The following is a 15,405-nucleotide window of genomic DNA, read 5'->3' on the forward strand; positions in this document are numbered from 1 at the left end:
ACAGCTCCAGGTTGAACTGGCAACAAAGTAGAGTTGTAATTGAATTTGGCAAATCAAAATGGGGACCGGTAGCTGAAGGTTCTACTTTAAGTTCTTCAGGAATTGGGACAGAATCTTGGCGAAAGGTCCATTTTAGATTCTTCCAAATTGGAAGTAGAACCACAACTAGGGATTTTGGTCCAGATGTGGTTTATATCCATTTAAAAGGAAAAAAAAAAAAAAAGAGAAAAGACAAATTCTAGGCTATAATTCTTCATTTTTCCTCTACTCTCTAGCTCTCGATATTTCTCATTTGGTCAATATATAATTTTATAATTTCTTAAATTCTCTCAACATTAGTGTATTTGGATTAAACGTACTAAACCCCCTCTGCCCTAACTATGTACTGAAATGAGCTGAAATTGTAATGGAAAGGAACCAAACGTTAATTGGAAGGAATCAAAACCATAGTCTAAAGTTTCAAAGATGTAACTACAATTATACCTACAAAGTTCAGTACCAGTTCCACCTTTCAAAAGAATTATAACTGGCAGTTTTGGAATCGTAATTGGATCCATGGCAATGGCTAATGGTAATTGGTAAGTGTCACAAATCTTTGCCCAGTCAACCCAAGTAACTCTTTGTTCAACTGCTTCTTATCACTGTTGCATCCAGGTACAAATGCTATGACAAATTTCAGCTAAGACATGAGTATTTACCTGAAAAATTACTTTTCTAAAATATAAACAAAGCACGAAAGCTGCTTCTCATTACAAAATAGGTAGTCAGTGGAATTAAAATACTCAGTGGAGTTAAGATCATGTTGCATTAACTGTCTCAGTCTTAGTATGACCCTACTTGATCAATAAGGGATCAAAATGATCCCATCAATAAGTGAAGGCTTGTCACACATTCTCCACCTCCTTTTTCTTCTTTCCTATGCTTTCTGTTTGTCAAGAACCAAAAAAAAAAAAAGAAAAAGAAAAAAGTTTCTGGTGTACATCCTTCACTACGCAGTTCAGGCTTGGAGTTAAGCCATTTGAAGGGAGTCATTTGGGAGTTAAGCCATTTGAAGGGAGTCATTTTGAGTATTCATCCATCATGCCTCAACTAAATAAATCACTTTATTCAAACAATTCTTCTTCCCCTTTTGCTATGTATAAACTAAACCGACATTCAAGATATTACCAATCAGATTTTTCGTTTGAAGCCCATCGTCTTGTAACATCTGGCATTTAGTTCCTCATGCTTGATAAGAAAGATTGAAAGCGTGGTCCGAAAGAAATTGAAATTGAGAATTCCATTTGCTTGATAAGAAAGACTGATAGCGAGGTACAAAAGAAATTGAAGTTGAGAATTTCATTTGCAATTGCACTTCAAGAGCATATTCAATGCCTAGGCTTTCAGTTTTGACACCTAACAAAGATTATGAAACAGATAAAAAAGTTTGCAGGTATTAAGCAAAGATTTACCGATGAGAATATACAAGGGTTCAACCTCCGCCTTGAGTTGAACAACTCTAAAATGCAGTAGAGAAGAGGGGAAAATAAATTTCAGAGTTTTACTTGGTAGGCCCTATGCTAAACCTAATTTTAACAATTTTTGTAAACTTGTAAGCCTGATATGATAATCTTACTTCTTTTCGTAGGATAATGTGCTGTAGCTCGATTAATAGCTGATCAATTGCCAATGAATTGCACACATGTCAATCTGTGATAAGACGAACAATGTACTCATCTTTTCCGTAAACCCTCAGTAGAGCAAGATGGCTCATTCAAGATCATACCTCAAGGACAATTAAACTCATCATGGTTCATTGATAGTTGATACCACGGCATAGGATCTGTTTTGAAAATCCAGCTATTAATGTTTCAAAATTTTGGCTGGAGCAACTATTAAACCGGTAAAGTTCAGACAAATAACGACAAAGTTCCTAAGGATGAACATAATAATAATCAACTCTTCTTGGATTTCACAGGAACTCCTTTGTACACTTTCACTTTTTCCTTCAAGGCATCTCGCTTAGGACGTGCAATTTTGTTGTTAGGATCAAAAAGGAGAACTTCTTCATATGCTTTAAGGGCAGACTTGAAGTCTTTCTTCTTCTCATAGGCATCACCAAGGTTGTTCCAGGCAGTGACATAGCCTGGTTGAAGTTTTACAGCATTTTCAAACTGGGCTATTCCCTTCTCTAATTTTTCATCACGGATGTAACTAACACCAAGGGCGTTATAAACCTGTTAAAAGTTGGGGGAAAAAAGAATAATTATGAAAGCATGCGAGAGAATGTTCATGAGAAGTCATGAACAGTACATGAATTTGATTTCATTTTCTAATTTTAGTTTAATCAGTCAATTTTATCAAATCAAGGCATTTCCACATTTACTTTCACATGGAGGATAATGCCCTTATAGTTACAGCACAAGCAATTTAGGATGACTAAATGTCAACCTCAGATGAAAAGATTAAGGAAAGATCCTGAAGGATTTTCTAAAATCTCGACAAACAGAGGTAAGCTATGAAAAACCAAGTCACAAGAAACTAAATTTTAACAATGATAATAAGGAGAAATGGAATTAAAATCCTGTAATGCCTCAACAATTGTCCATCTTAAATTAGTCAGCGACCTCCACCAATTAGGATCATTTCATATTCTTGCTACAATGACCAGTTACAAAATTCTAATACAAAATCTATTGAAATGTATCCAAGACCAGTGATATGAGGTACTAGAATGTGCTGGTAATAGTCTCATCTATTTATCAGCTACTTCGATTCCACAAAAGTTTACAGCACTTTTCACTTTCTGAAGCCAGTCCTAAATTATTAGTTTAGCTGTTTCAGACATGAACAAAGTAATTAAATTAGTCAAACTAGGGTCTTTCACATTAAACTAGCTGTCTCAGCCATAATTTTTTTTTTTGGGTGACCCTTTTGAATTGTTTATCTGTAGATTCAACCTCTTTTTGTTAATCTCTTCATTCTGGAAACTTTTCTTGGGGACGATGGGGAACATTATCTGACTATCACTCATTGCTTATTGTGCAACAAACAGTGGAATTTTAAGATGGAATTAACACAGAAATAGTAACACTGATCTCTTAAGATGAGGGACCAAAAAGTTTCAACCAGTTGGTTATGGAAATGTTGGAAAAGCAATTATGTATTCTTGGAAAACTGGAAACTAAAAGAACTTATCTTACTTGAGCAAGATCCTGATCGTCACCATCCCATCTCTCAATTGCCTGAAGCAGGTACTTAGTAGCTGCTGGATAAAATTTTCTTCTCAGCATCACTGCTCCAAGTTCAAAAAACTCCGTTGCACTAGCATCTCCACTTCTAACCTGTTCCTGAAATTTATAAACTAGCATGAGAGAGAGAGAGAGAGGTAAAAAGGGGAAGAGTTCCTATAATTATCCATAGTGTACCACTGGACGGCACAATTAGTGAATTGCAAATTGTATTTAGACTATATCAAAGTGAATTTAAACTATATCAAGAAAAATTTTTAAGTTATGCAGAGTAAGATTGAATTAAGTATTTAAGTATTTCATTAGTTGACAGGTTAGGGAAAATAACCAAGAAATCAGTGCAGTGAGTTCAAAATAACAAGATATGCCAGTTGAGAAAAGACACAATCAACAAATGGATTGTGGAAGTGTTAGATGCGATTATGATTTAGTCTCCCCTCTATTAGCTTGAGCTTTTAGATTTCGTGACACCTCAAGATGTTGTCAAAGTATGCAAAGTTTTTAGGTAAAGTTCGCAGAACCACCTATTCCAAATAATTGGTTCATTGACAAGAACCTAGCTGGTAACCTAGACTATATGATTTAAGCATTTGGTCCTGGAAATTACACTCCTTCCTAACATTTTAAGCTTTTAGGTTAACTGGTAATTCAACACCAATGGACACCATAGGGCTAACAGTCAATGGATTAAAAAGATTTGTCAGAGTAATAAGCATTCTAGCATTAGAAACCAGCTGTATATGGATTAAAAAAAAGTGTAGTATATTGAGTGAAATAGAAACTAGCTGCTGTAGAACACTACACAAGTCAGCAATTGAAGAAAAGGTTCAATCCATGGCGAAGGAGCCTACTGACTTTGTCCAGCATGTATCACTTTCCACAAAAACCATCTTTACTGGTTGACAGGGATTGAAGTGGCATTTATCTTTTTCTTTAGGATTGAAGCATTAATTCAATTCAACTAAAAAAATTTCGATAAACATATTTCACAGTATTCACATAATTTAACTTTTTTCTGCAGAGATATTTGTTCAAGCCGTATAGCACAACACAACTACCTTTAGTCTCTGGGATATCTCATAGTTTTATTCCATTTTTCAATGTTATTCTATTTTGTCTATGCAAAATTAGGATCACTTATCATTTCCCTTTTAGTATTGCAATTGAACTCAGATTGAAATTTCTTGACATGAACACTCTATGCTGAAATCAATGTATCATATAGTCTTCAGATACTTATTGGATCCGATATACCATCATCTGGTTAACTAGCTTACTCTTATCTACTTTACTAAATCAAGCATTCATTAGATGGAGGTTTACTTAATTTCTTTAGTTTTGACAAATGCAGATTTCTTTAGTATTAGATAGGGATAGAGTTCAAAGGCCTCTTACACAGTTTAATTAACAACAAACCTTGAATCCTATGGAAACAGACTTTACGAAATGGTGTTTACCCATCACTCATAGTTATATAGAAGATATAATTGGAGGGGATTTCCTTGTTGGATAATGACTGCTACATGTTTGACAAATTTCTCTGAAGTTATTCCTCCAAGACATCTTGCATACTAAAGTTTGAGATAACAAGCTTAAAAAGATCTATTAAAACTGCTTACTTGCAATTCTTTTGCAGAAAGATCAAGCTCTCTTCGGACAAGTACTTGACGGATTACGAAAAAGCTTCCAACCCCAATCAACACCAGTAGCAGAAGCAAGTAGGTGAGCTGAATTCCTAATTCAAACAATTCCCCAATCTCAAAAACTGCATTCATTCTGACATTTTCACTTGCCAATGCAGCTTGTTCAGACACGAACCATGATATTGCTCCATAAGAGAGCTCCGCTGTGTAAATTGGTTTTCTATCCACAATAGTTAAATCTTCACTATGTGGTAGGTAACTTGAGAATTCTGCAGCAAGATAAACGTGGCAGATAGATAACTTCTTTACTAGACAACTGACTCGATACATCAATAGGGAAACAGAAAACATGGAAGTAAAAAGAAAATTTTTTTTGAGTACGATAGAGGAAACTTCAACTGCCTCAAGAGATTAACAATTTTTACCAATAGAGCATCAAACGTCATTGTCTACTAGCAACTATTGTAAACTTACTTCAAGAAGCCTCAAGGAAAATATCCAAATGGAGATGCATGGTGATTATTAGAAAAAAATAGTCTCAATTTTTGCAATAGCCTGGTAAGGCTTCTTCTACTGCTAGTTAAAGTTGCCATTGTTGAATTTTCTCGAAAAACGACCATGATGTTTTTATTCATTCTTCAGCCACATATCAAATCTGTAATAGCTTTTAGTAAGAAAGATGATTTGAAGTTTCAAGGTTTATAACTCAGTTCATCTACCAAGGACGTGCTTCTGATTTCCAGATTCCAAGAGCATGAATCTTACTCCTCTCCATGTATAAGATTCTCCTTACAAATATGTGTTACACTAACTTGTATACCTACCTACCTGTAGCCTCTCAAACTAATAAACACAAACCAATCCTTGCAAAGAGTAATTGCTTATTGTCTAAGAATCCTTGCTTAAATATTAACTGCTTACTAAAGTACAAGAACTGAATTATAAGCCTGTTTCCTACAACTGATACCCTGACAAATCGATGGTGATTAGAGTCTACTCTCTTCCAGAGTAAATTGTAGTCAAGTCCAAAGGGAATGACCTAAAACAATGACAAGACATCAACTGTATATTGGAAATTTACCATTAGCTATTCCCTTTTAACTATGCTTCAGTTCAATTATTGATTTCTGTGCCAACAGTTGGACTGACAATTAAAGTTGACATTTCCATGGAAATTACAATCCAAAGAGAGGTAAATAGGCTTCAATTCTCTATAGAGGGAATTCCAACTCAAGTGTGCAATTTATTAGTTCAAAGCATAGATCAATAACTGTTAATGTTTAAACAGATACCAAAAGGGAATAAAACCTTGGAGTTGTTTAAACTCAAAAAGTATGAGCCAGTTAAAAATGGAAAAGGTCATGTTTGATGTCACTTATTTTCATAATTCAGAGCAAATGTCCACAATATTCTCCACCTTACACTGGCATGTCTGCTCATCATTCTTTAGACATTCATCTTGAGCATCACGATATATTCTAGAGCACCTTTTTCTCATATTCTTAGTTTTTTCCAATGGTGACTGACATGAGCATTTCCATTGGATACTGAGAGGTGAGAACTTTAACTTACCTTATATTGAGATAAAACCACTGGAAGATAATATAGTAAGCTTCAATTTATGTAATAAATTATCAATCTTTCAAAAGAGAAAATCTCATGATATTGATGCTTATGCTCGCCGTGTTTCAAGGAAATCCAGAGCTCCTTTTGTCCTCAGCATTATTACTTTTGTTTTCAGTGCCGAATGACATGCGGATTTTCACTGAATACTGAGAGGTGCGTACTTTAATTTATGTTACATTGAAAAAATGAAAGATAACAGTAGAGCTTCCATTTATGGAAGAAATCAAGCTTCAATTTATGGAAGAAATCATCAATCTTTCAAAAAATATCAGACTATCAATGCTTATGATCACTGTGTTTCAAGGAAATCTTGATCTCAGGTTTGACGAGCATTATATTTGTTTTAAAATTAGTTAAATAATCCATTTAATAAGAACCAAACGTAGATGAAGAAGAATAAAGAACACAAAACTAGTCTGTTAACTTTTCACATTTACTATAACTAGGTTTATTGCAATACGGATGTTTTATGCACTCTTCAATGGGTTAGATAACAAAGTAAACATTAACACTTTTCTCCTATGTATCTGCTACCCTCAATAATCCTCTAAAGTACTCTTCGCTTCTCTTATTTCTTAATAAGCGTAATGCCAGTAACCTAAAACTTCAGCCAGGTTTGACTAGATGACTTGGTGCTGGCAATATGGAGTTAGCATCTTCAGGTCCAGAAAACTTTACGTGTCAGACAAACTGTCTGCAATGACTCTTATATTGGAAAAATTGCAGCAATTTGCGGAGCAACAAGAAAAGGTCTTATTCCTTAGAGTCTTCTTGCCAAAATTAACGCCTGTTTGGTACTAACCATATAACATAAGTGGAAAGTGAATTTATGTTTAAACAATTCTAACCCAAACATCTAGTCCATGATTGCATTAACACAGATATTCAATAGTAAAATGTTCAGAGGAAGGCTCCAAAAGTAATTTAAGCCCCAGTCTCAGAATGGCACTGTCAAGTGCATAGGTTGACAAGCGGGATCTGAACCAAAATATGGTTGGAAGTTTCTTATCATTCTGCCAATGCACAATGCCCCTTGCATATTTTGCTTTATGATTGGAAAGTGTGTCATAATAACAGATATACTCTGAAATAAGTTATGAGATAGGAAAAAAGGAGCTACCATCTAGTCTTTGTAATGGCAAGAATGAAAAGCTGCTCACTTCCCTTCCGAGTATCTGTGGCCATCAAAATGATAGAGAAACTCAGAAGCTGTTTTACAAACAGGCATGACTACACTATGAACCATTAGTTCCTGCAAAGCAAGCACACACCCACACGGCCACACCCCTCCCTCCCTCCGCAAACCCCCCCCCCCCCCCCCCACACAAAAAAAAAAAACTAGTAAGGAAGGGGAGGCGGGGGGTTTTCACATTTGGCACAAATTAAATTTACAAGGAACATTATTCATAAGAGATCTGTCTCCCACGGCATAAGTCAGAAATTTTTTGAGCTCTGTTTGTAATCAATTAGGCAGCATGCAATTTGCTTGGACTGCTGAATATATCACAGTCAAGTACATAAACTATACACCATAGAACTTCCAACTCAAAATGATAAAAATGAACAGAACTGCAAAAGCGTGTTCCATTTTGTATAACTTGATCGTTTGCCAACCAAAACTAATTGTGTGGCTTTCATCACTTCAGACATACAAGTACAAATATAGGCTCTTAATAGCAAGCATCGCACACCAATTAACTGACTTGAAAAACCTACTTTTAATACTTGGTCTAGCCATTTCTAACAATAGCTAATTACACCATATATGAAGATTACTAAAAATCGGATACATTTGGTCTCCAATCTCCCATTCAGAATATACAAGAAGATAAAGGTTCTGGTGCATTCTACCTAAGACTAAGAGCCAAAATCCAATGCTCTAGTAATTAATTACTAAATTCTTGAAACCAATGGAGCAGGAATTGATGCATGCAAAAAATTTAATATCTAAGATAACTCCACCAAGTGTAACTTCTGTGTCAAAAAATAAAAAATCACCATAAAATTCAGAAATTGCATGAATTTGGCACTCAAATAGAAAAGTAAAACAACCCACTATCCAGAAGAAAGCATTAATCTTATTAATGAAACTATAGAAAATAGGAAAATCATTACCAACAAATTCAAGGCTACATATACAAAATCAGCCCGAAGTAAAGAACGAAGTAAATAAAAAAAAAAGTATATACAAACCTAAGATCCAAATAAAGGAGTGTTTAATAACCTGAAAAGAGAGGAGCTTCTTTGGAGGCTTCAATCTGACATTGAGAGTTGTATTTGTACATGGCCACTGAGGAACTGAAGCTGAGAGCTGAAAATTACTGTTACATTTGTGGGTTGCGGTTAGAATTGGTGGTAAATGCTGCAAGGGTGAGGAGATGGTAGATTGAACCATCGTCAGCATTCTCTCTTCTTCGCCTACGTATCTGTCTATCTATCTTAGCAGCGGTGTTATACACAAATCAATCTTGAAAGCATCAAGATTCAACAGTGGAAGTGCTGGGGTGGTTTTAGGATCATGTTTTTCTTTTTCTTTTCTTCAGAGACTCCACTTTCAGATAAGTTTAGTTTGTCTTTTCCAGATAAGTTAGTTTATCTTGACCAACCCCTCGTGTGCTCGTTTTACAGCAAAAACTTGGATAGACCCGGTCTGTGACCCCACAGCTAGACCGATTGATGGAGAATTTGTGCTAAACATTGAGAAACCAGAATTCTCAGCAAATAATCATCTCTTCTCTTCGTTTCTTCCTAACTCACACGACGCTAACCCTAAATCAACCCTTTCAGCCTGCTACCACCAGCCGGTGTTCCATTGATACGGCCTCCGCCGCCAACACCTGGACCCATTAAGACTCCATTTTGCAGTTTATGATATCCTTCCACCACTCTATTAGATTAAACCCTTAACAGCAATTGCTACCTTACCTCCTTTGCTTTCCTCCTTCACCACCATCACCGTCTAGTACCCCTTGCTATTGAGGAAGTAGCGGCAGTGCCTGCCAAGAGGAGGATATCTGCCAAGAGGGATCCACAATGATTTGCATGACCCTTTTCTTCCTCCTTTCAAGCCTCAAAACCTCATTCTCTCCACTAAATTAAAGGAAATTTTCCCCCACCTCCAAATCGTTATAAAGATATCTGTAGCCTGTTATGTTAAGTGAAGCTCATAAAACTTTTTTCTTAAAAAAAAAAAATCATAAATTTTAAAGAAAACCCAACACACATAATTAGAGAACAAAGCTAAATAAATTTAGAAGAAGAACAAACATGAAGATTGGGGGATGTGTAGATCTTACTAGAATGGTTCGACGGAGTATTATGTGGAAGAAAATAGAAAGATATGTTCGCTCTGATTTGTACAAAGGAAAAAAACTATAAAAAAAAAAAAAAAAGATAAGAAAAAGATTTGAGGGCCAGGCACGGAGTTAACGGTTATGATGAGGAGTTTTGAATTCAGCAGCAGGTGATGTTGGCAAATTCTTAACGACTTGGTCTACAAGTGGAACCCTAGATCGGATCTACTCAAATTTTTACCATATTTTGGCCTTACTGTGGAGCATGTATGGGCAGTTCTGATGAATCTAATTAAGTTGAATATTTAAATGTTTAAATTTCTTTGTTTATTTTAATGCTATTGAAATTGTTTCTTAATTCAAGTAATTTATTTACAGAGTTTGTAGCTTGAAGTTATTTACAGATAGAGTTCAAAGCTAAATGAGTTAAGACTAAACTAAACATGAAATTTTAACTAACTATCTTCATGTGTGATTGATTCCTTTGCAACGCATGAAGTTTATTGAATTTTTATTTTTTGGATGTAAATTTAAATATTACACTAATTGAGTCAAGTTTAAATCAAGCTTAAAATTTTAATGAACAGTAAATATTATTTAAAGGGAAAAGAGTCCCAATGGCCCTCTAACTCTTTCCCAGATAAAGTTTTAGCCCTCCAAAAATTAACGATAAAGTTTTGACCCTCGATCTAATAAAATAACATATTTGTGGCCCTTCTGTCAAATCCAGCAGTTAAAATTGATGGAAAGTATCATCTCGTCAGACACGCGATCAAATATCAAGGGCATGATAGTCTCTTTCCCGGGACAGAGTAAAAACACTTTCACCACTGATTTTCGCTCCAACAATTTCCACTCCTTTTGCTCCAAAACCCAGTGCGAAAATGTGACAGCCCCACCTCCCCCTAAGGCGAACCAGAGGGTTCGGCGGGCCGCCTGCCCAGCTCTCGCCGGGACTCAGTCGTTCACTACAATCCTCAATTGAATTTCAAGATATATATATCAAATATACATCAAAGGTTCCCAAACTTTACATATCAAACGCGAAGCATCCACGCTTCCGCAGCGCCACTCTGATCCTTGATCACAATTGGTATACAGTAGGAAGTCCAAAACTAGACTATTACACATCCAATCAATTCTAAACGTTCACTACCATCCCAATATGAATGATTACACAAAAGGAAATCCAAATTCAGTCCATACATGAGATAATCCATGATTAAGCACTACAAGCCCTTCCTTCGCCACGAGCCCTGTGGAGGGGAATAAAATATTTTTGGGGTGAGTTAGAAGCTCAGCGAGTAACCAGCAAAATCATTAAACAAATATATTTCACAATGTTGCATTTCGATGATTTCGATGATGTCATGATTCCAAGATCAAATGTCCGTTTAGTGCTCTCGTGAGCCGGTGAAATCACAGCACTTGAACACCCAACGCTCAAATATTTCATTTAACATTAACTCACAAACTCACGAAAGTGGGAGCAACATCGGTGCTCCAGATAACCATGAACATGAACCATAAACAAGGTGGAGACGTTGGTGTCCAGCACAAGACTTTCCCAGAACTCATTGAAGCCAAATCATGTCATGAATTCACATGCAAGCACGCATGATATGCAATCGAATAATTAATGCAAGAAACATTTCACCAGTACTTTGGAAATAGTTTAGGGTCACTCACCTCCACGGCTCATAATCCTCGTCCAATATAGCCAATTTCATCATTCAAGTCCAAGCCCTAAAGCACAAACTCAATGCAAATAAAGTCCTTTAAAAGTTCGGACAGCACTTCCCCTGAATTTGCTTACTTTTCCAGCCAGTTATGGCATTCCATATTTCCAAGCTCAGTAAGTTAGGGAAAAGTCCGGAAATGAAGGTTTAGCTCAAACCAGAAAAATAGTTTTGGACGTCATTTTGCGGTAATGGCACAACTTGCACTACGATTATCGGATTAGGGTGTAAGACCACCATTTCGAAGCTAAGCAACCAGGGCTACAACAATGTAGAAGGTCACTCAGTCCAAAATCCCAGCAACAACTAAGTCAAAAAGGCAGAAAACGCAACCCAGAACCGTAAATTGCAGGTTCCCAAATCACACAAAACTGTAATGAGTCCAAGTCAGTCTATACAGGTCCAAATGCATTGATTCCAAAGGCATATGATAGCTAAGACATCAAGATACATTTCATCAGAAGACACCAACAACAAAATCCAAACCAATTCCAGTCAAAACAGACAATTACTATCGCAGTTCCGCACATTCTGTTCACCCAGAACAGCAACAGTAAAAACGGCATAACTCACTCTACCCTACTCCAAATGCCCTGAAATTTTGCAGGCACTTCAAACTCATCAATACCTACAACTTTCATGTTTTGAGTAAAGTCCAATTCGGCCTCTATCTATGACCTAAAATTTCGGACAGAATGTTCAACCAAGAACCCTAATTTTCCATAAATTCTTCCAAATCCAAAATTGATTGCAATTATCAACTATTCACACCTACTAGTGTCATTATAGGCCATTGCCAATCATCATCAACAACCACACCATCATAATCCAATTAAACCAGAAAATTCCTCATAAAATTGAAAACTTCACCAAATCAAGTCAAATAAAGAAATAAATCACCAAATACTTCACTATCACTTCCAATAGGCACAATTTAAGCATCATTAAGTGTAAGGGAGTAGGCAAACATCACTTACCTAAGAGACAAGAGATGTAGAGATGTTGGCCACCTTAAACCTTCAAATTAACTTCACTAAGACACTTAGTAGCACTAGAAGAAAGGATTTTATGGAGTAGAATCTAGTTTAGGTGTTTGGTTTTGAAAGATTGGACCAAATGGAAGCTTGCAAAATGATGAAGTTCTCTTCCTTATTGAGCTAGGGAGAGCCGGCCACCAAGGAGAAGAAATGGTGAATTTTGAGTGAATTTTTGGAGATATTAACCAATTAGTCAAAAAAGTCAAAAAAAATGAATAGTATTTCTTAAGTCAAATCCAATAACTATGTGACACTTGTCACCCTCATAAATGCAATCTTATCTTTTCTTTTCTCTCTCACATCAATCAAATCACCCCCTCTACTTATCTCCTAACACCCGATAAATTTTCCACAGTATCCGAAATTTAATCTTATTGGCCGAATTTTTCCGAACTTACCGCACTAGTGGGTCCCACATCCGATATACGTTCTTATTTTCTCAAAATCTAACCGATACTTGAAAAATCATCTAAAACCCATATTTACTCATAAAAATTATCCTGGAGATTTTTCTAATACAGAAAATGCGGAAAAAGGCGGGCGATAAAAACCCGAAACCACCCCACCGATTAACGAATAACCCTCATATCAGCTTACGAACGGACTGGGGCCTCACAGAAAAAATCAGACTACTCAATTCCAATGTTGCAGCGAAAGTGCTAATTGCCGACATCGGAGGTGTGTTACCGTTGATTGTGTGGACAATAACAGCGTGGTGGCGGAGAGGGTGGTGAGGAAGGAGGTGGTGGGCAAGGGGTGGCTGGATCACTTGAGATTAGAAATGGACAATCTAGGAAAGGAAATTGAACAAGTTACTGGACGAGATAGCGCAGGAGGCCGTGGTTGAATTGACTGGCAGTGTGTGACGAGTTTTTTTTTCCCCTATTAATTTATGAACTATCATATTATGTGTATTTTGTTGTAGTATCATTTTTTCCAGAGAGATGGCCCACATTCGTCCAGCCCATCCCCAATTCTTTACTTCGGCTCCGCTTCTAATATCGTAATGTGCATCTGTTACCTGCAGTGTCAGAGATTTATCTGTAGGAAACTGTAACCTATTCGGAGGTTCGTCACTGGCGGTAGCATAGGTGGTGTGGTGGTGGAGGAGTAGGTGGGGGCGGAGGTGACGCTGCTGCCTGGTAGGAACAGAAAGAGGGGAGGCCTGCCTATGAGACAGTGGGGGTAGAAGCAGAGGAGGAGGAGGAGGAGGTGGAGGAGAGGAGGAGGAGGGGTGGAGTGATTTTTCCTTGGATTGGATGATTGTCGGGGAGAGGTTAGGCAAGATATATGCCATCCCAGGAGTTCCCGAATAACTAGCAATTTGGTAGAATTTGTGTTCTTCTTCTATTTGGCAGAATTTGTGTTCTTCTTTAGAGACTATAATATCCTTGATATTTGGTCGTGTGTCTCACGAGATGATGCTTCCTGTCAATTTTAACCGCTGGATTTGATAGAAGGGCCACAAATATGCTATTTTATTAGATTGAGGGCCAAACCTTTATCGTTAATTATTGGAGGGCTAAAACTTTACTTGAAAAAGAGTTGGAGGACCATTGGAACTCTTTTCCCTCACTTAAATGTGGTTTGATTTGTTAGCAAAGGAAGATTATTTTCGAGTATGTCGGTCACATTTAGGTGGCATTTGGTTCGCACATCGGAATCGGATATCTTGGGTTTGGAATGGGGTCATTCATTCCAATACATTGGTTTGATTCAAGTACCTAGAATGTGTATCATTACTATAGTTGATGTTTGGCTCATCGACTCTTTCGAAATAGAATATAATAAATATATTATAAACCACATAGTAAATGATAGTTATTGGCTCTTTGTAAATGGGATTTAAGAAATTTTCACTAATTAAATATATTAGTATAAATGTATTAGTAAATTTAGTCGAACTAATTAATAATTTCTATTAGTAAACATGTATAATTATTAGTATAATTGATAATATTAATTATATTACATAAATTAATATACATTATATAATACATATAACTAATAATATTATTATTATAAGTTTGTAACTAAATAAACTAAATATTATATATATAATTAAATATAAATATACAAATTTTATAATATAATTATATAATTATAATTATATAATATATACAAATATTAATTATACTACTATTTTATATAAATATAATATATATTACATATTAAATATAGTTATTATTATATATTATTATATTTAAAATAATTATTATTATTATTATAATTATATAACTTATTAATATTACATACATGTATATATTAAAATTATATGCACATATAATATACATTTATAAATATACATATATATTATAAATATATTATTATATAATATTAATAAATTTATAATATATATTATATGGGTATAATTATATTTAACTAAATAATTATAATATATAATTATATAATATAATAATATCATTATTATAAGTTTGTAACTAATTAAATTAAATATTATATATATAATTAATTATAATTATACAAATGTTATAATATAAATATATAATTATAATTATATAATATATAAATATTAATTGTACTAATATTTTATATAAATATAATGCATATTAATATTAGATATAGTTATTATTATAATTATTATATTTAAAATAATAAATATAAATATAATTATATAATTTATTAATATTATATACATGTATATATTATAATTATATGCACATATAATATACATTTATAAATATACATATATATTATAAATATTATTATATAATATTAATAAATTTATAATATATATATTATATAAATATAATTATATTTAACTAAATAATTATAACATATATTTATATAATATACTAATATTATAATAAAATATT

The 15,405-nt window shown here is 34.7% G+C and overlaps 1 protein-coding gene across 1 annotated transcript; it reads right to left on the minus strand.

The window, feature by feature from the left end:
* Positions 1–1,695: 1,695 nt before the first annotated feature.
* LOC113749115 (tetratricopeptide repeat domain-containing protein PYG7, chloroplastic) lies at positions 1,696–9,662 on the minus strand. The gene is made up of 5 exons (XM_027292775.1): positions 8,724–9,662; positions 7,620–7,674; positions 4,850–5,142; positions 3,183–3,329; positions 1,696–2,216 (listed from the first exon to the last, which is right to left on the minus strand). The coding sequence occupies exons 1-5, from the start codon at positions 8,901–8,903 to the stop codon at positions 1,935–1,937; spliced, it is 957 nt and encodes a 318-aa protein (XP_027148576.1). The 5' UTR covers positions 8,904–9,662; the 3' UTR covers positions 1,696–1,934.
* Positions 9,663–15,405: the final 5,743 nt, after the last annotated feature.

This window comes from Coffea eugenioides, chromosome 10 (genome assembly GCF_003713205.1).
Source record: "Coffea eugenioides isolate CCC68of chromosome 10, Ceug_1.0, whole genome shotgun sequence".
Lineage (NCBI taxonomy): Eukaryota > Viridiplantae > Streptophyta > Magnoliopsida > Gentianales > Rubiaceae > Coffea > Coffea eugenioides.